At 45.1% G+C, this 25536-nt stretch overlaps 1 protein-coding gene across 1 annotated transcript in view; it reads left to right on the forward strand.

Annotated features, from left to right (window-relative positions):
• LOC147733204 (intestinal mucin-like protein) overlaps positions 1–24722 on the forward strand; it is a 203123-nt gene extending 178401 nt beyond the window's left edge. Inside the window, exons 13-14 of the mRNA XM_086956021.1 lie at positions 16155–16263; positions 24510–24722. Coding sequence (XP_086812147.1) covers positions 16155–16263; positions 24510–24666 — 266 coding nt within the window. The 3' untranslated portion in view covers positions 24667–24722. The remainder of the gene's footprint in view (positions 1–16154; positions 16264–24509) is intronic.
• Positions 24723–25536: the final 814 nt, after the last annotated feature.

The following is a 25536-nucleotide window of genomic DNA, read 5'->3' on the forward strand; positions in this document are numbered from 1 at the left end:
TTCCGGTCAACAGAGCCGCAGGTGAATTATCTGCCCCCACTTGGGCAACCAGCGGCTTCCAGGGTAGGGCTGGAGAAGCCAAGGCCACCAGCAGGTTAGCCTCAACTCCCCCGCCAGCCCGGAGTCCATGATGATTTCTAAGAAACCTGATCAGAGGTAAAGAACTGTCACTGGACAAGAAGTTCCCGTGTTATTCTTGTCCGGAAACCCCGCAATTGACCTGCCCAAAAGACCTAAATCTAGGGTTGGGTGGGTGGGTGTCTTCTTCGCGGACGTCCGGCTCCCAGGGTGGTCAGTGGACAAAGAGATCGCCCTAAGATGGACGCAGGCTTTTAAGCCTCGCGCCCCCACATTACTTCCGGGGCGCTAATAAGCCCCAATTCCATTGGCCTACGCCTAAGTCCACTTCCGGGTCGTCTGACCCGGAAGTGAAAAGCCAGCCGGGTCGGCCCTTCTGTTTACCACTAACGACGCCACTCCCCGAAGGGGGGTGGCGCCTTGCATAGATGGCAAACAAAGTGCACTCTCACCCGACCCCATGCATGCATCGACAAGAGGCCTCTTAGAACAATTAAACTCGGGAGTCTTGCTTGATTTTCTGCAGTGCGTATGTTTATTAAAATTAACTTCACTGGTCAATTACTTCATTGACCGCATTTCTTCTTTATTTAAAATCCAACTTATTTTTCATATCACAGCATTAAAAAACGCACACTTATTTACATGTATAGTCTTTTACCGCCCATTCTCCAATGAGCATTTGGTTTAACTTCAGGGCTGCGCCAGCAGGCCACAACCCAGATAGCCTGCTCTCTTCACGTTAACCCCCTTCCGGTCAACAGAGCCGCAGGTGAATTATCTGCCCCCACTTGGGCAACCAGCGGCTTCCAGGGTAGGGCTGGAGAAGCCAAGGCCACCAGCAGGTCAGCCTCAACTCCCCCGCCAGCCCGGAGTCCATGATGATTTCTAAGAAACCTGATCAGAGGTAAAGAACTGTCACTGGACAAGAAGTTCCCGTGTTATTCTTGTCCGGAAACCCCGCCACAGGGCGAGGCGCTTACTGGCGGGCTCGACCTCCCCCCCGCGCTCGAGAGCTTCGGAGATAGCTCCTCAGATTGTTTCTAAAAATATCTTGGTGCCCGAACTCTGACAGGTGCACTCCATCCTCCGCATACAAATCCGGCCTGGACGTTTGTATCAGCTTGTGACGGATAGTTCCTATACTGGACTTCCGCAAGATCTTTGCCACCGCCTGATTTAACCGCTTTACCGATTTATTAACTGCCTTCGTGGGTGCGGCCCGCGACCATACCAACCTCGGGATGACTTCAGACCACAGTAGCATAGCCTCGGGCAAAATCTTTTTGACCGCTGCTAAAGTTGAAAACAAAAACTCCTTCACTCCTCTCCTTCCTGCTGGGATCATATTGTTGCCACCGCAGTGCAACACAAATACATCCGGATATGGCATGCCCTTGGCCAATGCCGCCTTTAAATCCTTGGGGACATCGGCTAGGAGCTGGCCGCCTATCCCCACCCAATGATGATCACATCCTTGCACCATATGCACCCTTTTGTCGAGCGTCTCCTTGAAGATCGCTCCGGCCCTGCGAATAAAGGAATGGCCGCACCAACATATTTGGACTCTCCTAGGGGAGGTACCTACAGCAAACATTAAGGGACATGGTGAGACGATATGAAGCAGAAGGTGGACAGAACATTAATGATACAGCTGTTAAACTAACTGTGGACGCACATAACGTTCGTAACAAGCAGATTTCCAACGACCCAACCTCTTAATCGCCTGCTCGGGTAACCCCAGGCCCGCAGCTGTTGTTGCTGCCCCGATGCGAAAAGAATGGGATGTAAAATTGGAAGGGTCGACCCCCATCTTTGCTAAAGCCAACTTAACCACCCTTGTAAATTGGAACTTAGTGAGGGGCAGCCCATTCATGTGAATCAGCACTCTATCATCAGCCCCACGGGGCCTGACTCGCATGAATTCTCTCATCAGACTAACTGGACAGAAAGACTCCCCCTCTACTCTACCCAGTTGTATCCAAGACCCTCTACCTAAAGGGTCTGTTTTCGACCTTCGCACCCTGAGTCTCAGTACATCGACTGATTCTATCACGTCGGAGCACCTTAGTCCGCCCTCACTATCTGTTTTCGATGCTGGGAGTAATTCTGAGATTCTTAGAGCGCCGCAAAAAGCTAACACGTATGCCACCCTGAATAGTTGCGTCTCATATGGTGAAAAACAAACCAATGGCAATGTGTCCAGGAGTTTTACCAATTTCCCTACATCTATAGGCCTTCTAGAGTCTTTTGCCCCAGGTACCAAGCGCTCCCAACCCTTCACTGCCCTTCTTACTCTCTGATCTTTCGTTGGGTCAGGGGCTCCCTGTAAACCAGCATAGAATGCTATCGCTGATAATTGCCTTTTCATACAAGCCACCGAATTTCCTTTCTCCTTCTGTTGTACAATGAACCCTAACACGCTCTGCGGCCCAAAAACTTCCACCAGTCCCGCTCCCCTTAAGAACGACATGTAACATTCCCAAGATTTTTGATACATACTCTTCGTCTTGGGAGCCACGGATGCTGCTATCAATTCGGAGGCAGTGGGGCACCAAGCTTCCATAGCTCCGCTGGAAAGGCTGACATTGTCGACTCTGCTTGCGGCCAAAGTGCCCGGAACTCTGTTAACTTAAAACAAGACAGTGCATCAGCCGCTTTATTCTCCACACCGGGAACATGTCTAGCTGTGAAATGGACATTGTGCTTCAAACATTTCATGATCAAGTTCTTTAACAGACGAAGCACCCATGCGCAGGTTGCGCTCTGGTTATTGATCACCATCACTACTGACATGCTGTCAGACCAAAATACAATGTGCCTGTTCGATAGCATCTCCCCCCACAGATGCAATGCCACCACTATGGGGAACAACTCTAGAAAGGAAATGTTCCGAGTCAGACCTCGGTCTACCCAGTCATCAGGCCAGTGCCGCATGCACCACTTGGAACCCAAAATTGCTCCGAAGCCAATACTTCCGGCAGCATCAGTGAACAATTCCAGATCAGCATTTGAAGTGCTAGCGGCCCGCCACAGCACAGAGCCATTGAATTCCTGCAAGAAACACGACCAAATCATCAGGTCATCCCTCACCACAGATGATAACCTAACTCTGTGGTGTTTAGCCCGCAGGCCAGACATTGCCCTTGCAATACTCCTGGAGAAATCCCTGCCCATTGGTATGACCCGCAAGGCAAAGTTCAGTTGGCCCAAGAGGACTTGCAATTGGTGTAATGTTACTTTCTTTGCTCCCAGACAACTATCAATTGCCGCCTTGAATGCATCCACCTTTGACTTTGGCAACCTGCACATGCCTGCCCTGGTGTCAATTTCAATGCCCAAAAACGTCAGACATGTCGTTGGGCCTTCCGTTTTCTCAGCCGCCAAAGGCACCCCTAGGGCTCCAGCCACGTGTTGGAAGCCCAGCAGGGCCTTCCTGCAGGACTGGGAACCCCTGGGGCCCATGAATAAGAAGTCATCCAGGTAATGAACTACTGCATGTGATTTGTCAGAGGTCAGGAATTGTTCCACCGCCCATTCTAGGAACCTTGCAAAGGTTTCGAAAACCGCGCAAGCGATAGAACATCCCATGGGCATGCACAAGTCTATGAAGTAGTTGTCCTCGAAAGTGAAACCCAACAGCCTAGCATCGTCTGGGTGAACGGGGATTAACCTAAATGCTGACTCGATATCCGCCTTGGCCATTAAGGCACCTTCACCTAGACCCTGCAATTTTTCAACGGCTGTGTCGAAAGATGTATAGCGCACTGTGCACAACTCCGGGTCTAAATTATCGTTGACAGATAACCCTGCCGGGCTTGATAGGTTGTGTATAAGGCGGAATTTACCCGACTCTTTCTTCGGCACCAGACCTAAAGGTGAACAGACCAGATCGGGGATCGGAGGGTTCTTGAAAGGCCCCGCAACTCGCCCCAAGGAGACTTCTTTCATGATCTTGTCTCGCGCCGCCTCCATGTTCTGGAGCACAGAGCTTTGATTGCGAGGCGGGACTGTAGTAGGGGATGCAGAAGATGGAATTCGAAAACCAAATGTAAAGAAAGCCCTGAAGAAGAAATTGTGCCTCCTCGAGCTTGTCGTATTTACTAAGGAGGTGTGTCAAAACATGACGTTTAATGGGAGTTGGGAGCCTTGTCGGAAGCTTTGGGTGGCTTCCCTTTTGGGGTAGCCTGGGTGGGCTGTTCTTTAGGATTTCCATTGTTCCTGAAACATCTGATTTCCAGATGGGACGTGCCACCGCAGTATGAGCAGCAGTGTTTGAACCTGCATGAGGCCCCCCTAGTACACTCGTTTCTGTTAAACTGCCAGCAGGCCTGTTTTTTATCGCTGATTCCCTTGTCACTCCAAAAGGACTGAGTCTGAGCAGGGGCACTAATCTTAGACGTTGAGGGTGAGGAATAAAAAACTGTGTGCCATAAATTGATCTCACGCTGATCCCATGATATACCTGGATGAACTGCTTTCATCTGCCTGAACATTTTATCGTACTTTAACCACCCCAGTCCTGGAAATTCAGCTGCGGCACCATGAATCAGGGATATATAACTCATCATTTGAGGACCTAAGATCGGATATTTCTCCAGTATAACTGCGGCATAAATGGCAAATCCTGTTATCCAATTTTTCATGGACCACTCTGTCCAAGACTTCTTTTGGCTATATTCGCCCTCTTTCGCACCCTTTGACTTCCCTGCCGCCACCCCTGCATTAATCAGGTCAAACACATCAATATATTCACCTCTAAGTATTTTCTCTTTTACCTCTGCCGGCACGTGCCATGTGATCCCCGTGGATGGCGATAGGGTCATCGAGGATGAGCCAAACATTAACGGGCTGAATGGCAACAGTGGATGAGCCGCCTGTTGGCCCCCTGCCCCTCCAGGCGCCTGACTATTATGGGGAACGGAAAGATCAGCACTAATGTTACCTATTGATGTCTGTGGTGGATACCCTAAATTTGAAAACGCATTCATCATTACGGGCCCCACTCCTGTTGGGTACGTCATGGCGGGGATCATCGAGCTTATGGGGCCATTACCAATAGCTTGCCCATGGGAACCGTATAATTGCATCCCTGGTAACTGTGCGACCCCCCCCGGGTTGCACCCACACTTGCGACACCCCACTACCTGGTTGCGCCACTACTGACGGTAATGTACCCTGAGAACAGGGTGCCCCCACATGAGTGACGGGGACCCCTCCTATTTGCGTAGGCATAGCAGTACTGTTCTGTCCCTCCATACCATCCCGGTCTTTCTCTGCGGGTAAATTGCAATCTATTGTCTCTAGCACCTCCTCCTCACCTGGTGATGCTGATCGGGGCTGAGGCGCCCTGTGCCGCTTGCCCTTTGTCGTCTCTTTAAACCTCTCCGGCGTACGTCTCGCTCTCTTGCCTCTCCCTCTTTCTTCCTGAGGGTTAGCATCAGCTCTAATCCCTTCTCGCATGTTCTTTAGGACCCAATCCATGCCCTTTTCTCTGGTATATTCCAACAGCTTCGTAAAACCGAGGTATTCATCACTTTTTGTTGCGGGCTCTTTACCCTTTCGTGACTTTTTCGGCGGCATCCTGCACTTAAAGAGAACAAGCATTAATTTCTTAAGCACAAATATTAGCATCCATTCCACTGCGTTCTTCTTTCCCCGCGCTGCGCTTGTTCCCTTGGGTGTGTTGGCCCAGACCCCGATTGTCCACTTATACTCCTTCCCGCCTTCTTTCATTAGGAAACAAGGGATTGCGCTAATGTTCAGTGAGGGCCTCTGCTCCCCCGAGTGTCATTTATTTAACCCACCTCATTATGGCATGCCCACCCCTAATTATCATCATTCACTGCCAGCATGAAACAAGTAGCGCTGAAATTGCCCACTACAAATGGCCATCAGCATGCTCGTTTATGGTTATGGTTACTCAGCTACTACATTGTACCAAGTTATGCTTTAATTCGAGACTCCCTCTGCTAAATAGTAATTCAAAACCTTCTTTATTTTATGTAACTGCACTGTGCCAGACCACGACTCCCAAGGCTCTCTGATTCCAATGAGTGCCCCACTTAGCGCCCAGAGAATTAACCGGCGCTAGAGGGATCCTTGCGCCTCTCGTCGCGACTCCCCCACCGCTGGATTCGCATGCACGCTCGTCGAGGACCCCGTTCACATGCCGCCCAAATACGTGTCATTAAAACGATCCCCGCGCTGGGACAAAGGCGCACTACGGGAATCTTACACCCCGCAAAGAGACAAATCCCCCGCTGCATACGCGTGAGCGCGCTCACCACTCCGCTAACCAGCCTCGGACATTCCCATTCAAAGCGCGCCCGGACTACACACGCGCTCAACAAACAAGGAAACACGCACGCATCCTCTACGCGCGCATCCCTTTAATAGCTGCATTTAAACCACTCGCACGCTCTATGCAAAGCGCGTGCCCCACAACACACTGCACGGCCCACTAACCTGCCTTCGAGTCGGGTTGACCCTCGCCTGATTCTGCGCGATGGTCCCGCGATGTCTGTTGTCTTCTTCGCGGACGTCCGGCTCCCAGGGTGGTCAGTGGACAAAGAGGTCACCCTAAGATGGACGCAGGCTTTTAAGCCTCGCGCCCCCACATTACTTCCGGGGCGCTAATAAGCCCCAATTCCATTGGCCTACGCCTAAGTCCACTTCCGGGTCGTCTGACCCGGAAGTGAAAAGCCAGCCGGGTCGGCCCTTCTGTTTACCACTAACGACGCCACTCCCCGAAGGGGGGTGGCGCCTTGCATTGGCTGTAGTGATTACTTACTGGGTTACTCAGGTTGCAGGCTCTGCCGTTATAGAAGAACGAGGCCTTCTCCTACACAGTGCAGTACCACACGCTGGCTGCACCTGCTTCAAAAATAGTGCTCTGGACGTTGTTTAGGCACTGAACTTCCAGGCGGTGACTCATGCAGTGCGTCAGTGCGTGTGACATGGAATTTTGAAAAACGTTACGCACACGCACTCTAGCGCAGCTGCCTCATCCCCTACCCTACCGAACCATATCCAGCCCAAACAGTGCCCGCCCACTGACAACACTTATCTGACAGGAAATTGTGACATGCATTATTTATCGGCTGCAGGCTCAGCAGCACCAGCACTCTTCACCGGGGCTCAGGAGGCAGTTTGTAAAGTAAATTCACTGGGCTCAGGAGGCAGTGTAGTGTAATGGCGGCGGACAAATGCACAGAGAAGGGGCTCACTGTGAAGTAACTTATTTATTCTTAGAGAGGGGGTAGTTCGTCCCGCTGCAAGTGTAACTCTCCTGCACTCGGGTGCGACGCAGCGCTTACTCATCTCTGCCCCCGGGGGCCACGTGGGTCTGCTTGTCACGGGTGCAGCACTAGAGTGTTAGACCACAGGCACTTCGTAAAGTAAATTAATTCTACTTACTGTGATACAAAACAAACGTGTAGTCGAGTCATTAATGCGAGGTGGGAGTGGGAGTGGGACTGAGGTGTAGACCCGGCCCTGACAATTATGTGCTGGTGCAAAGCACCAGAAAGCACCGGCACAAATTAAGCACTGAATTCTGTAAAGAAAGTAGATGGCAGCTGAGCTTACCTGTGCATGTTACATTTCGGACACTGCTGTAATGCCAGGATTTATTCAAAATGCATTATTCTAACCCCAGCTGACTAATACTTGGCAGTGCTGCAGTAGCATATTTTTGGCGATGATTTTGCTAAATTTTAAAACTGAATTTCGATCTGCTTGCAAACTGAATAAGCATTTGCAATGCAATAGGTCTCGCATTTACATGAGTTTAAGCTATTGGCACTGTAAATGACAATGCCTTTTATTTATGTTTTGGTTTTTAAAACAGAATAAAAGGCATTGTCATTTACAATGCTAATAGCTTAAACTCTAGCAAATGTGAGACCTGACATATTCATATTTTTTGTAGACACGGGGAGATTAATAGGCAGCTGTGTTAAAAAACATTTAAGTAATGTCCTGAGCTACCGATTAATCTCTCCGGGACTACAAAAAATATGAAAATCTCATTCTGCAATGTTACTGGTGCTTGTGGAAAGTGCTGCTGGGGTGACCATTTCAAGCTAGCAGCATTAGGCAGTGAAAGCAAAGCCTTCACTTGCGTAGCGCTTCTACGAGCACCAGTTACATTACACAATGACATATTCATATTTTTTGTAGACACAAGGACATTAATTGGCAGCTCTGTTAAAGACATTTAAGTAATGTCCTGAGCTGCTGTGTCTACAAAAAATATGAAACTGTAAATGTGTAATGTAACTGGTGCTTATGGAAAGCACTATTAAATGAAACAAAAAGCCCGCAGAGCGAGCTGCTGCTAATGTGAGCAGCCTGCAGAGGGTGAGGACGTGGCTCATCAGTCAGAGCTGCAGACTTCGGAGCTGGGGATCCGCGTTCGAACTTAGGCTTCGGTTTGACATCTTGGGAATGTGGGGAAATCTTTGCCCTAAAATGCACAATAGAATAAATAAAAAGCATCGATCAGTATTGGAGAGGTGGTGGGGGCCCACACAAGGACAATTGTGGGAGGGGTGTGGGAGGAGAGCACAGGAATAATTAAGTGGACAGGGAAATGAGAAGTGAGCAGAGGCAGGCAGGGAAAAGAAAACAATCCCAAACCACCTTAAAAAAAATGCCCAAACCAAACCATCCTACCAAAAAAATCCCAACAGACGGCAAACATCTACAAGTGCAAAAAGCCTAAATAAAATACAAGCAACAGAGCCTGAGGCACATGAAGGGAGGAAGCATTAATGGGAAGAAGCAAGAATGTAACTGTGGCATGAAGAGGAGACAGGAGTAACAATATTTAAATGTAAGCAGTTAGGGAGCTGAAGTTGAACACAGACAAACAGTAACAGAGCAGGAATCTAAGCAAAACAATAGTCCTCAAAAGAACAGATAAAGAATCATAGTGGAATGAGACAGTACTAAGTCTCTGCTCTGTGGGAGGAACGGAAGAGAAAAAGAAGGGACAAAGAGGCAAGCTGCCCTCTAGCAAGCATGGATTTTTGAAGGACACTGACATAGACAAATAGCAAGCAATGTCAAGTAAGGGGATGAACTTGATGCCCACAGACCATTTACAGCAGGTCTTGGAAATACAGCTGTGCTGTCTAGTGCGACCTAAAAATGGGTGAATGTTGTCAAATATGTTGCATGATAAACTATTTCCCATTCCACTAGATGCAGCAAACCAAAGCACTTTATGAAATCATTTACAAATATTTACAGCGTATTCATGATAAAAGGGTGCATGCATAAGTATTGAGGTTCATCTCATGAATGTGCAAAACTTATCAGAGGGGTGATTTCAGCAGCCATATTAAGCTCTCTCCTATAATAGCTGGTGTCTAGCACTTTGTAATATGTTTCTAAACTACTTATCTAAAAGGGTATTGTGCAGAAGATATGTTATTTATTTCACAGTGTTTCGCTTGATCCTTTAAGTAACATCAACAACCAAGAAGCTTTCAAGAGGACATTACTAGTGTCCCCTCTGTTGAATAGTGGGCCTTCTGTACTCGAACTGCAAAGGAAGTTAGCATCCGAAACCTTATGATTCTCTATGTAGAGATGGATGAGAAGTTAAGACTTAGCTCAAAGTTGGTACTGAACTGAGGAACAGCATAAGACAGATAGAGGTGGATTTGAAGTCAAGGCTTAGCTGAACATCGGTGGTGTAGAGATGAGCAAGGTACAGTACAACACAGTTGCAGTGAAGACATGATAATCATGGAGACAGGTAATGGATGGATTGCCAGTTGGACACACAGGACTTGTTCATGATGAATATGCAACTAGGCAAGGGGTCCCCATCCAATGCCACCAGTGGTTTGTTACCTGTAATAAGGAAGATTGCTCCAGTAATAAAGATAGAAATAAGAGGTTTATTTGTAAGTATGTCCTCTCAGCACCAACAGTCCTTTCTTCATCAGCTCCAGGCTTACAATGCCACAGTGCAGTTCTAACATTCCACATGACATAGTAAGAATTCTATTTGACAGCCTCTTTGAATACTACAAGTACATTACAACACATCTCCTTTACATATTAAAGAAAACAATATTAACAATAATAAAAATAATAACAATCAAGTGATAAATAAGCTAATAACAAAGTAACTTATAGAGAGAACTACCTCTTTGAATACTACAAGTAAATTACACCATTACCCCTAAATAATATTGACAGATTTCTAAAGGAAGACGTATTCTTACCTCCCTGCATATATAATGACTGAGCACGGACAGAGGGTATCCTGTATTGCCCTGATGAAGGTCGGTGATCTATTCTGAGCTAGTCGAGAGGCAGAAAAATGTTGTTAGCTTATTTTAGGAAAAGAATACTGAAACATAACCTCTCAACCTATAACCGAACAAGGATTTTAACCCTGCCCTACATATCCTCGAAATAAAGGAAAATCCTTTGTGTCTAAATAGAGGTAGTTTAGACAAATTCTGAATCTCACATATATCCAGCACAATTTTTTCTGATCTTCCTCTACCTGAGGTGGATACTACAGTGGTGGTAATATTTCACCAGGGTGGGATGGACATGCCAACAATAAAGCATGACACAATGTGGTTGAGGCTTTTCTGTCCAAAACCTTTGTTTCGGTTCCTCTAGGACAGTGCCACTTTCCAATAAGGTTATATGCAGTTTCATGTGACCTTTGTAGGCTTACTATTTATGTGACAGATTTTTTTCCTTAAAGTCACATCAAGTACCAAGAAGCATCTAAGAGGACGCTGCTGGTGTTTCCTGTGTTGAGTACTAGACATGGTGCACTCAATCGGCAGAGGAAGATCAGTGTCCAAAGCCTCCTGATTCTCTAGGTAGAGATGGAAGAGAAGTTAAGGATTAGCTCAAAGCCTGTGGTGTAGAGACCAACCAAGATACAGTACAACACAGATAGAGGTTGATAAGAAGTCAAGTCTTAGCTCAAAGTAGGTGGTGTGGAGATGTGCGAGGTACAGAACAACACAGTTGCAATAAAGACATAAATATCCCACTATGGTTGTAAGTTTTGCAAATAGCAAAAACACCCAACCCAATGCAAACGGTACTGAAACAATAATACAGTGATTAAACAGGGAGCACTGGATAAAAAACACTTTAAACTGTTCAGGATCACCTGATAGTCGCAACACCGGAATAATACCTAACTAACACTAGATGCAAGAAACAACACAACGAAGTTACAGTAAAAACACTGGAAGGTGTGCACAATGTTTGCAAACACATAATAATCATGATTGCTGCCCCTGATCATGGAATCTTTTCACAAAAACCTAGTTACAGTATTACAGATTTCCAACGGTTGCCATTCATGATCATGAACATCATTTAGGGGTCACCAGGGTTCGCAGTGGTTGCAATCTCTAGCACTCCCTTTGCGACACCTGCCCTCAGAGGTGGCAAAATCAGTGCTAAGAACACAGGGTTGTCTCGCATCATCAGAGTAAGGCTCTAACCTGGTTTTCTGCTAATTTTTATTACCTTAATAGTGGTTTATACTTTATTATTCACTAATAGTATAAAACGAAAAGAGCAGCAAGATCTAGACCTTAACTGGCATCTTAGATAGGAGAAATAAAATGGTATTAATGTATGCTGTGTGGGTGCATGTGGGTGAGAGTGAGTTTGGGTGAGAGAGTGTGTATATATGTGAGCATCTATGTTTGTATATGGGATGGTAGTTGTGTGGGTGTGCAAAAATGAATGCGTAAGCATAAGTGAGTCAGAGTACGAGTGAGTCAGAGAGTGTGAATTAGTGGTTCAGGGTGCGAGTGAACGCACAAGAGTAGGTGAAAATTAATGAGTGTAAGTCAGTGATAATGATAGAATGAGTGTGAATAAGTGAATGTAAGTGAGCATGTGTCGTTATGCTTGCAGATCCGCTGTTGGGTCTGTCATGCATCTTGGCTCATAGAAGCACCCTTGATAAAATGTTGCCACTGGAGGCAATATTTGCATATGGGATACCTCGGCAAAATGGCACTCTGTAGGTACATTTTGGCAGGGAGCATCCATGAAAAAATTCCAGCCCTGGCCTCCTGAAAGAAATTCTTGGCATAGTTGGTACCTGTGGCAAATTGCTGGTGATGGCACATAGGGGGAACTTCTTGGCATATGGAAAGACAACTGTTGCAGGGTCATGGGGCCATCCATGACAAAATGTGTTTTTCACATATTAGACATAACATTTGACATAAGGCACCTCCATAATGCAAAAGAGGCAATGTTAGGACAATTCTGGCACTGGCATATTGTATGCAATGGTTGGGCAAAAGGGGCCACAATGGCAAAACGCTGGTCCTAGCACTTGAGGTAATCTTTGACATAAGAGGCACCCATGAAAAGCCTTGAATATTTAATGATTCTTTTTTTTTACAGCTTATGGGTTTTTAGGAAATGTATATGAAAATGGTGCATTAAAATGTACTAGTAAAGCAATTGTTTTCAAACTTTTCTCAGGGAAGAGAAATCCCCACCCTTTGCTCTCTCCGAGAAGAACATATAGTATTCATTATGCAATTATGTAACTTCAGCAATGCTAATTATAGTGAGGTCTTCAGGATTAAGGCTATGTGACATCACTTCTTGGGACAATGCAGGGTCAAAGGTCATATGGAGTCACTTCCTGTGACATCGTTAAAGTCAAGTGGTATATGATGTCACTTCCGCTACCCCTGGCATTTTTGTGAATTCGCGCAGAAAAACAATTACGTGTGTCAGACCATAAAAAATAGGGGAAAGTGTTAACAACTGAACACATATCTCTGACGTAATTCCTTTAACATGTATAATATAACACAGTCATTTTTGTCCTGGCAACTTCTGTTCAACAGCTACCACTCAGGTAACCTTGATAACGCATGGGTGAACACTGCAGTCTGATTCACAGCAGTAGTGATGTGTGAACCTACGCTCTGGAACCAATCATAATGTGCTGGTCAACTGGATTATTGATATTTGAGGACAGATCAGGGTCAAAGGAGAGCCATAGCAATAACAGAAGTTGTGTGGTGTCCTCACCAGACAAAGTTCCTATTCAACTCACGGTATATGCAGCATTGGAGTTATTTGGGCAACATTTCTCCAGTCTCTAGTGTTGAATAGAGGGAATATAAACTCTGAGTTTGTTTTGTCTGGGCTCCTTGGAAAACTGATGACTTTCAAACAGCAAAGGGCTACGCAAATAGAAAGGGAAGAATGTTGGTGCTTTAGCAGGGCTGCATTTTTTACTTGTTTCGAGACAAAAGGAAATAGGTTCAGTCATCTAGACATTCTTGAAGCACCACAGCAGGCCCCATACAGGTCTGTGACAAAGAAGGCCTTCAATAAATTGGAAAGGAAGATCCCGATTATATTTGTACGTCTTTATAATTTGGCAACCGACTAGGCACATCAAATCTCATGCATTTCAAAGGTATGTAAGTCTAACTAACCAAGTTGGAAGAGAGTGCTTCTTCACAAACGGAATTATGGGAATAGCACCTTTTCCCAGCATACAATGTGGTGGCCATTGCATATGTGCAGATGGCCAGATAGCTATGCAAAACCTAGTGGTGAAACCTGCTGGTATTGAAAACTTTCTATATTTTGTGAGACAAGCTATGGAAACAAATGAGACAGGAAAGGAACAGGAAGTGGGGGAAGAGCAGTTTTTATTGTTCTGGACAGCATCCGCCATTGATAGTTATCACAAACTATCTGCCATGCACAGAATGTTCCAATGTTTGCACTCCTTACTGTACATCCAAAGCAGATGATATTTGCAAACATTTCCACTCATAAAAAGACCAAACACAAAGGTCCAGTCTACCGAACTTGATTTAGAAGGTATGTCAGTAGACGACTAACACACTGATAAAACATGTAATGCTGCCATCAGCCAACACCAGCGCAGACTAGATTGATGGGGGACTGACCAATTGAGACTGCAGAGTGCTGAAACCATTGGAGAGTCACCTCATCCCATGCACAAAAATCTGAGTCAATGAGGAGCACTGAATCTGCAGATTGAGAGGTCACTCGGATTTAAAGGCAATACAACCTGTTTCAAAGAACAAATACAAATGGGAGGTCTCCAAGACAAAGCGAAAATTGTAGCATTGTTGGATACCAACATAAGTAGCCAAATGGTACCCATCCCTGATGCATTATTGGAGGTATTAAATCAAGGTTAATGGTAACTGGATAAAAATCGGAGGTAGATTGGGGGAGGGCATCAGGTATGCAAAAGAGAGAGAAAAATTGAGAGAGGCAGAGAGAGATAATACAATCATAAAGGTCTTAATCATATTCTGTTGGCGATCAAGTTGTAAGAGAGATTATCATTACTTGAAAAAAGAATACATTCTGAAACTGTAGCTAGTGGAGAGAGGAGTGAAACAAAGCCCATAAGGCTCACTTACTGCAAACAACATCAGCAGATAAAACATGTTTTGAAAATCTGGCTAATAGGACATTGTTTCAATCAAATTCTGAGGGAAAGAAATCAACAGCGCTCTAGAAAAAAAAAGAGCAAAGCGTGGCCGATAATACACCCACCTAAAAGCATTTTAACAGTGCATGCACAAAGTAATTTCCAGGACGCATCACCTGGTTGAAAGTGGGATACTATAGAAGCGCTTATGCTAAAATGCGTGAGACCTAATACGGTTCCGCAGGCCCATTGGGATACCGATTTTAACTCCATATATGTTCAGCCTTGGTACAGCAATTCCAGATAAGCAGTTTCAGGATAACAATACGACCACCCAAAATTTGTGACTAAGGTACAGATTGTGTACCAATACTTATGATCCCAAAATAAACATAAGCCCGTTCCTGAGACAGGAAGTAGTTAATACCATACGCTTTTAATTCCCTTTGAATCATTGTAAAGCATTTTGTGGTATGTGTTTATTTACTAACTGTGCTCTTTCATGTTAACCTTAAATTGTTGAGGATAGTGATCTCGTCGGCTTCTAGAACATTTGACTAATGATAAAGTCAAAGTCCGAATTTTACTGATTCCGTATTTACAAATCAGTAAATGCCATGTAGGTAAATATTCGGTAATTACCGAATCGGTATTTACCGATTCGGTAATTGCCATTGATTCCTATGGGCCTTTGGCCTTGAGGGCCATAGGAATCAATGGCAATTACCGAATCGGTAAATACCAATTCGGTAAAATTACCGAATAGTCAAGGGTGGCAGGGTGTCACTTTGACACCCTGTTGCACCCCTGATTCAGGCGTGAGTGCCATGTGACACACATACATGCCCACATACATGCCCTTAGGGCATGTATGTGTGTCACATGGCACAGGTGTACATGCACAGATTTGCACATGCACAGGTATTCGTTATTTACAACCAACTAACAGTTGGTGGTAAATAACGAATCCTTAAGGTCCTGTGGCACTGTTTTCAGTGCCACCTACATCTCAAATTACCGATTTGGTAAATTTACCGATTCAGTAATTTACAGAATCGGTAAATTTACCGATTTGGTAAATTTACCGAATCAGTAATTTTAAAGGCTCCCTACATCTAAAACTCCAAATACTGGTTGGTTACGACCGAAATCGGCCGTTACCGACCGGTATTTGGCCATCTACATCTGGCCCAAAATCTTCCCATGGATCTTAAGTAATATTGACTCGCTCTGAAACAACTGAAAAAGGAGAGCAGTTTGAATCTGAAATAATTTGCCAATGAATTTACTTGAGATTAAAATAATACAACGAAAATAAAAGTACCGAAGACTTCAACATTTCTTTGACTTGAACGAAAAAGGAATGCTCCAAAAGGGATATGGGGTTATGTGTGACAGTGCAATGATAATTTTGGATATTCAAACAAAGACATTACATGTGAAAAAATGGTGGCACTGGAGGAAAGAGAAACTGATAAAAGAAGGTGGTCTGATCATGAATGATGGTGGGTAGAGGGCCTCCGGATCAACCTCAAAGAGGAGTTTCTAAAACAAGAGGAAAGCATGGTTCGGTTTGTATTCATCCCCTTACTCATTTTTGTCCATGTGTTTTCTTTAGATCCTGCTCTATGCAAGCTTAAGACTCGAACTCTTGAAATTGATGGGTCTTTGCCACCAAACAATTTCACCGAATCCTTCTGTGCATTAGAAGACAGCACTGCTTCTCAGTAAGTATGAAAACCAGTGTGATCATTGCTCATCTTTGCTTTTTTTGTATGCTATTACTTGAACGGTGGGTTACAGTTTTGTGTGAAATGATTTGAACGGAATGAAATGTAAAAACACTTTTAACATTCATATGATACGCCATGTGTGCAAAGCACAGGGAGCCATATCCTAATGGGGATTTGGGGGGGGGCGGCCGACCAGCGGGAGGCCTGCCACCCCCGGGGATTTTTGGGGCCGGGGGAGGGAGGGGGGGTAGAGTCAGCACCGTACGTGGGCTGGTTTGAACTACTTGTTAGCCTTGGGCTGGGTTTGGGCTGGTCCCATTTATATCCGGACTTCCTGTGCACAGGCCACCATTTTAGAAAGAAGGTGGCTGGTGACACAGCAGCCGGGCGGGGGTGATGACGGAGGTAATTGATTTGGGGTATTGAGTTGGTAGTGATTTGCGGGCGTACAGTTACTGCAGGATAATTTAGCATTTATTGAGGATGGGTGCGTGCGTGGATTGGTGACATTCGGCGGGGGTAATTTGCTTGTCCGTTGGAGGCGCACGAAGCATGATGGTGCCGCGAGTACAGTGGTGGTTGGTGGCGCGTTAACCGAGATCGTTACGCTAGTGCAGTACTTGGTGGTGCCGGTGGTATGGTGGAGTCATGTTTGTAGGGGGCGCATAGGGGGCTTGAGTTTTGAGGCGTTGTGTTCGTGGGGGGGGTGGCGATGTGTGTGGCCGCGGGGTGTGCGGTATCTGGGGGGCCTCTGGGGGTGTCGGTCTTTCGGGTGGCCTTCCGCCCCTTTCCAGGAGACGCGGTGGGTCAAGCAGCGGCAGCGGGATGGATGAGACGTGGGGGGGGGCTCGGCCTCGGTTACGTATAGTATGGGGTTTCAAAGGAATTGATGGGTTTTGCACAAACAATTCGTTCACACAGAAGGTTCGGCGACCGCACGGGCCGATTGCGGGAAAGGTGCCTCATGCCTTGTGTTTTAGGGAGGCTTTAGTTAAGAACTGTCTGCTTCGAGTCCATATCACAGAGGTTGCATTTTTATAAAATCTTCAATGTAGCCCAGCCCTGCCTTGAGGTGACCAATGAAGGAAATTTTGCTAGTGGGGATGGAAAGCCTCTTAAGAAAACAGTTACTGAGCCCCATGAGTTATCAATACCTCAGACCCAAGCACCATATAAAGCAACTGTAAGACACTTGGCCCTATATGAGATCCTTAATCAGTCTCTATCCCAATCTACTGGCAAAGCTAAACACTGCCTCCATCCTTTTTGAACAGAAGCAACTCTGCTAATCTTCAAAGCACTCCGTGTGAAATGGTTATCAAAGAGAACCCCTAAATAAGTGAATGTAGGTACAGCACATTCCCTCCCAGAGCTCACTACGAAGACAGGATTTGCTTTACTTTTAGCACCATAAACCATGACATAGGTTTTTGACTAGTTTGCCTTTAAGTCAAGGCTTGTCATATAATTTCTGAAGCCCATTTGCTGTCTTGGCGAACAGGACCATGCCATCTGCGTAAATTAAAGCAGGGACACTACGGCCAACAATCCGCAGGCGATTGGCCCCAAAGTCGACCAACTGCTTCTCCAACCCAGAGATGTGCAGAAAAAACAGAAATGGGGCCATCATACAGCCCTGTAGTATACCGCTGGCCAAGTTAAAGGCTGCAACAAAAAATCAACTAGGTACTGTTTTACTCTCAAATCTGACAAAGTGCCCCACAGTTTTACTCTCTTCAGGGAGTCAAAGGTGGAGCTTAAATGCATAAATGTCAGCTTTAATCTGCCATCCTTGGCCAAAGTGCACATGCAGATTATAAAATATAAGATCTGATAGAGACTTCTAGCTGCATATTCCTTGTCTTTGAATTTCCCAGGCGTCAGGTTGGATCCAGAAACCTTTGCTGAGCAGTACCCCTTGCGCTCACCGTTGTGTGGCTCCATTCGGCTCTGAGTGACATCGTCTGCATCAATAGTGTCGGTAATGACATCGCAGCACCTATAGAGGCACCACACATGATGAATTCACTGAACTGATTGATTTCCATGATAGTGGCCTTGAGGCACCACACACGGCTTAGGACAACTGGCTTCTCCGGTGATGTCCAGGCAAATTTGATGGACGTGCGATTTAATGGAACCTGTCTATTCGGGGGAAAGCAGGACTCTAGAACTTCAGCCAGATCCTTGGGCCTCTCTTCTACTCCTCGGGCCAGCCTACCTTTCGCGGCAACAGAAGGGGTTTCCAGCCACGTCTGCCCTATCCCAGTGGACATGGTTCATTCCAAGCTAGGAATGGAAGACAGAAGTCGTCGGCCCCCCTGCCCTCAGCAGCAGCAGCCTCCAAGAACACCTAATCCGACTCTGCCAGACCTCACCACTCCAGTTGGTGGGAGAATCCATCATCGCCTCCACTTGAGGGCCATAGAATTGGACAAGTGGGTCTTGCAGATCATTCAGGAGGGCTATTCTCTGCCTTCCCTTTTTTTTCCTCCTGCCATTCTACCTAATCCGGAACAGCTGATGGTGGATCATTTAAAATTGCTCCTGGAGGAAGTTACAGCTCTCTTGGCCAATGAGCTATAGACAGGGTCCCGGTTTCAGAATAGGCAGCGGCTGTTATTCCTGCTACTTTCTGATTCTGAAGAAGAACAAAGAGTTGCGGCCCATGATTTCGGACTATTAATCTCTTCCTCAAGAAGGAGAGGTTTAAGATGCTCACTCTAGCTCAGGCTGTCATCTCCAACCTTCCGACTACGGCGGACCTCCTGCATTCACTGGTAAAGCGTGCCAGGTGGTGTATGAAGCTCTGCAGTTGGACTTGAAGTTCCAGTGGACACAGTATTGGGGAAATCTAACCCACGTGGCCCAAATCTCAGAAGGAAATGCAAAAAATCTGCAGTGGTGGTTGATGAACTGCAATTGGGTCAACAGCAGATAGTCTCTTCCTTCCTCAGACATATCTCACTGACGTGACAGATGCGTCACTTCTTAGATGGGGCAGCCATCCGGAAGAGGTGGAGATCAAGGGACACTATCACCTTGGCAACTTTCGTTCCGCCTCCGCACCCTTCTAGAGAGGAAGAGAGGCTCCACCGCCTGGACGCAAAACGTGTGCTCTCATTCTACCTGAATCGCACACAACAGTTCCGGGTGGAGGACCAGCTCTTTGTTGGCTACGTAGGTGCCAAGAAAGGCCAGGCTGTACATAAGAGGACTATCTCCCGCTGAGTTGTATTCTTTATAAACTTCTGTTATTCTCTGGCTAACAAGGAACCTTGGGTGGAGCTACTCGCCCATTCTACCAGGGTGACAGCAGCTACTACTGCATTGGGATGTGGTTTTCCCCCTGCAATACATATGTCAGGCAGCCACGTGGGCCTCGCTGCACACTTTTTACTAAGCATTATTGCCTTGACAGCCAAGTCTGCAGAGACGGTTTCCTTGGCCGTTCTGTTCTCTGTGACTTTCTGATGTGATCTTGCTTCGAAGGCCCACCACCGGGGTTGGTATTGCAGGGGTCTCTATTCTAAGGTAAGGAATCTATTACTAACGTGTCTCTTTCAGATGCAAAAGCTACTTACCTTCGGTAACGATATCAGTGAGAGACATTCGTTAGTGATAGATTCCTTACCGCCCCACCCATCCTCCCCATTCTGCGAATTGATTTCTAGGGTTAAGGTCATCCCTTTCAGTGCCCTGGTTTCAATGCACCAGTGGTCAGTATCTTGCATGGCTCTGCGTTCCTCATGCGGAAAGACACCTACGACGGAAGTGGAGCCGCACTACGCACCTTCCGACGCGCAGGGGTTCTGCTGACGAAAACTTTCCAGATCGTTTTACGCCTGGGGGTAATTTTAAGATAAGGAATCTATCACTAACTAATGTCTCTTACAGATATATCGTTACCGAAGGTAAGTAACTTGTGCGACTGGGCCATGACCACATGTTGCACTGACCGAGCACTCTCTTAGGGCTGCTTCCACTTTCCCCAATCTGTCTAATATTGGACTCAGTGTGCTCACGAGATAAAGAATAAGCTTCTAACAGAGTTGATCCAAACTATCAGTAGAAACTTGACCAGAGCAGCCTACCTGATGGCATTGATGGACAGAATTAGGTACACAGGCACAAGTGAGCGGTGCCACAAAAGGTCCTGGGCAGTGCCTCTTGAATTAAGTGCCTTTCTCTGTTCTCTTTCCCTTCACCCCAGCACTTTTTGGCTACTCATTCTTCCAGTCAACCAGGATATGATGGCCCATTACAAGATTCCATAACCTTTCTGTCCTGCTTGGGGAGAGTATAGAGGTTGTTGACTCCCAATATGCACCCCATGGGAGCAGTAAGCCAAATATACCACCATGAAATACTTTTTGATCACTGTTTGAGGGGAGTGGACATCCTTGTCATGGACCTGAGCTACCTTCACCCCAAGGAACAACTGTCTTTCTGCCCCTGGTTACCATCTGCACCCCCCAAAATGGCAGAAATCATAATAGAACACGTGGTAATCATTTTTACTTACTGTTTAAGGGGAGCAGCCACTCGGGCATGGGCATGTGCTACTGCCTACCCCACTGCACAGCAGTCTTTCTGACCCCCCCCCCGGTGCGTTGATAGGGAGTGTTTACCTATAATAAGCAAAACACACAAGATGATGGATGGAATGTTGCAAAATGGCAAAACATTCACCCCCAGTCACAGATCTGGGTTTAATCCATCCTTATTTTGCTCTCCAAGCCACCCCAGTTCAGACATGGCCACATGCAAATCAGCCTTGACCCTGTGACTCATGGGAACAGTCCAGACCGAACTGCCAAGCCATGTCTTCCCTGGACCGCAATCAAGCATCCTAGGACCGGTTTCTGGCTATCAGCCGTCTTCAACCAGGAAAGCTTGAATCCAGTGGCATAGTGAGCACGGGACCCACGTCTGGGCATCCCCTTCCCACATAGGGTGAACAGCAAAACACAAAAGATGATGGACGGAATGTTGCACAATGGCAAAACATTCACCCCCAGTCACTGACCTGGGTTTAATTTTGCTCACCAAGCCACCCCAGTTCAGACATGGCCACATGCAAATCAGCCTTGACTCTGTGCCTCATGGGAACAGTCCAGCCCGAACTACCAAGCCATGTCTTCCCTGGACCGGAATCAAGCGTCCTAGGACCGGTTTCTAGCTATCAGCCATGATAGCTTGACTCCAGTGGCGTAGTGAGCACAGAACCCACGTCTAGACATACTCTTCCCACATAGGGTGAACAGAAAAACACACAAGATGATGGACGGAATGTTGCACAATGGCAAAACATTTACCCCCAGTCACAGATCTGGGTTGAATCCATTGTTATTTTGCTCACCAAGCCAACCAAGTTCAGACATGGCCACATGCAAATCAGCCTTGACCCTGTGCCTCATGGGAACAGTCCAGCCCGAACTGCCAAGCCATGTCTTCCCTGGACCGGAATCAAGCGTCCTAGGACCGGTTTCTGGCTATCAGCCGTCTTCAGCCAGGATAGCTTGACTCCAGTGGTGTAGTGAGCACGGGACCCACGTCTGGGCATACCCTTCCCACGTAGGGTGAACAGCATAACACACAAGATGGACAGAATGTTGCACAATGGCAAAACATTCACCCCCAGTCACAGATCTGGATTTAATCCATCGTTATTTTGCTCACCAAGCCAATCCAGTTCAGACATGGCAACAGGGAATATGGAGCAGCAATAAAAAAAATAGAGAAGGCGACCCTTGTGGACATGGGCAAAAGAGTGTTTCTACCCTCCTGAAGAGTGGGTAGAGGGGGTTTATCCCCTAATCTTCCTCCTGGTGACAAGCTCACTAGACCACCAGAGAATAATTTGTAATTCCTTTTGGGGGAGTGCCCCTGGACATGGGCTTGTGCTCTCCCAACCAGCAGACACAACCGTCTTACTACCCCCTGTGGGGCTAATAGGGAGTGTTTTGCCCCCAATCTGCTTCTTCTTTGGGGGCAGAATGCCTTCTAGAGCACCAGATAATGTTTTAAATTTCAGTTTGGGGGAAGCGGCCAACCTGAGCTAAGGCCTGTGTCTTCCTACCCCAATACCGGTCACAACAGTCTTTCTGCCCTCTCAGGGGGCAGATTGGAAACCTTTACTCCCAATCTGCCCCATCGGAAGGAGTCAGGAATCCCAGTTTGCATCGGGGACTTGTGTGACTCCTACTACATTTTATTGCCCAGAATACCATGCACACCTTAAACTGTGGCTAAAATCGCACATTTTCCTCTAATTTCTGAGATGGAAACTTCTACAATCTATGTGAACAACAAGGACCCCCTGTTCAAATACTGGATTTGTAATGCAGGGAAAAAGACAATGTGTAAAGAGAATAACGCACTTGATGATCAAACTAGGGAACAGACCAATATGTAAAGCACAAAAAATCAATTAAAAATTTAACAAGTTCGATTTATTAATGAAATTACATTATCAATTTTTTTTAAAAAACACAATCAATACAATGTTTCTGTAAAAATACACAAATTTATGTATAAAGAAAGTATTCGTGACACAATTCTACAAGAAAATATATAAAAAACATAGGTGGCAAACAATACAATTTATCGACGCGCGTTTCGGCGTTAACAGAACGCCTTCATCAGGAGCCACATTCAATCTGTAAAACATGTTTTAAAAAGAGTTAGAGACAACTCTGGATCAAGAAAAAACTCATAACAAATAAACAATTATTAAAAACATCTCATTGTGCTTACATCTCATTGTGCTTACATAAAAATGAAATCCCTACAAGAAACAGCTACCCATAGTAACTAATTAATGTATATTTGAGCAGCAAAAAAAGGGGGGGGGGGAAATTTTGTTAGGTATAGATGACATAACAATATCTGTCGTTTATTAACTAACTTGTTAGTTAATAAACGACAGATATTGTTATGTCATCTATACCTAACAAAATTTCCCCCCCCCCTTTTTTTGCTGCTCAAATATACATTAATTAGTTTGTATCAGTTACAGTTACTATGGGTAGCTGTTTCTTGTAGGGATTTCCTTTTTATGTAAGCACAATGAGATGTAAGCACAATGAGATGTTTTTAATAATTGTTTATTTGTTATGAGTTTTTTCTTGATCCAGAGTTGTCTCTAACTCTTTTTAAAACATGTTTTACAGATTGAATGTGGCTCCTGATGAAGGCGTTCTGTTAACGCCGAAACGCGCGTCGATAAATTGTATTGTTTGCCACCTATGTTTTTTATATATTTTCTTGTAGAATTGTGTCACGAATACTTTCTTTATACATAAATTTGTGTATTTTTACAGAAACATTGTATTGATTGTGTTTTTTAAAAAAAATTGATAATGTAATTTCATTAATAAATCGAACTTGTTAAATTTTTAATTGATTTTTTGTGCTTTACATATTGGTCTGTTCCCTAGTTTGATCATCAAGTGCGTTATTCTCTTTACACATTAACTTCTACAATCTACACAGATCCACCCAGAATGTCCACATTTCTCCCCATAAAAAATGGTGCTACACTTGTGTGCCCCAGGCTTAGCACACCAACAGGAATGTATCAAACCAGGGACAATTATTTGCTTGAGTTTATTGTCCAATAGTCCTTAGGGAATTAAGGTAGTTCTAAATATTGATTTTTTTTAGATGCCATAGCGTATTTTCTTAGTACCATTCCTGACCTCCTCCCACTTCACACCCTTTGTCCTCCTCTTTAATAATCATTGATTTCGAATATATTAATACAACTGCACTAATAAATGGTAATTCAAACCACCTACACAAGCCTACCCTCACTCAAAAGAGAGCCTCTAGAAAATGTATATGATCTGTATGTTAGTCTTTAGGGTCATGGATCAAACTGAAGCAGCACCAATAAACAATATATGAAAGACTATGGAGTACTGATTTTTGACTAATGTTTAAGTTTGAAGTGACCCATTGTTAGAGAGCACAGCTTTAGAACCCTTTAAAGGCACTTGGCATGCATGTCTATAGCTTGTATTTGATACGTGTTTGTCTACTCGCACCAGAGGTAAACCTTATGGAAAAGAAATAAAACAATTCATTTAGTATGTTTATTTGAAACATTATGGCCAAAGGCAACACAGATATATACCTGTTTTTAGGTTATGTGTTTTAAAAAAAAATGATACATTAAATAAAAAAAAGCAAACTAAAACCATCCATGTGATTTATGTTTCCTTGCGGTTACACAGATACCCACCTGAAGTGTATAAAGCAATGCTCAACTGTCAGTGCTGCAAAGCGATACAGTCAAGCATGAAATCGGTGACTTTGACATTCGAGGATGGGCAGTCTTTGGAGTACAAATACAGCTATGCAGAGAAGTGTGGTTGCACTTCTTGTAAGTGAGAGAAAATCTACACCGGAAACACAAACGGGCTGTGACATGGAAAACGATAATCCTGGATAATCCTGAAACAAATGGGACATGGAAAACAAATAGATTAAACTGTTGCTCTGCTAGATTGTACTACTGTTGTTCTGAAACATCCTTTATCTTTCTGCTTCGAGCTTACAGAATTGGGAAATGTATTTTAATGAATAACCAAGCAGAATCTTCATCTGTCTGAACAAAACCTACTATAAATTCTTTAAGAGTGGAAATGGGAAGGCATGTGATCCTAAAACAAACACCCTACCCAGAAATAGTCTCTGGCTTCAGAAGGAACAAAAGATCGTTTACTGTTAATGCCAAATCGTTGCAAGTAAAAAGATGACAAAATGTACACGTCAAATGTTGTTGATGTGCAGTTTCACTTCCAGCGAACTTTAATCATAAAAGGAGGCTTTTTTGTGGAACTATAGAACGGAAGTGGGGGAAAAAATCTATGAATGATGTTAAAAAAAATCTGTCTGTCCCCTTATGCTTCACTCCTTCTAACAATCCATTTAATTCCACATCCATACTGTTCGTATTGTCAATATAATGTGAAATGGCACTGAGCAAAAAGCAGCATTATCTGGCAATCCATCCTCTCCTAGCCTCTCATTTGTCCCATTTCAACACAGTGTTTCCACTCTGTTTTAGGTTCCTGAACGTTTATCTATGATAGCTTGTGGTGCATATTCCGCCTCCTCTAACGCCTTCCCTTCTGGCACGAATGGGTTTTTTCTGTACATCTTTTCTCACACATGCCATATCATTATCAACATAAGGAACAAGCTAATTAGAATCTTCCCTGTTTTGGCTCTTTCTTATAATCTCCTTTGATCTTTGTG

This window comes from Lissotriton vulgaris, chromosome 2_1 (assembly GCF_964263255.1).
Source record: "Lissotriton vulgaris chromosome 2_1, aLisVul1.2, whole genome shotgun sequence".
Classification (NCBI taxonomy): domain Eukaryota; kingdom Metazoa; phylum Chordata; class Amphibia; order Caudata; family Salamandridae; genus Lissotriton; species Lissotriton vulgaris.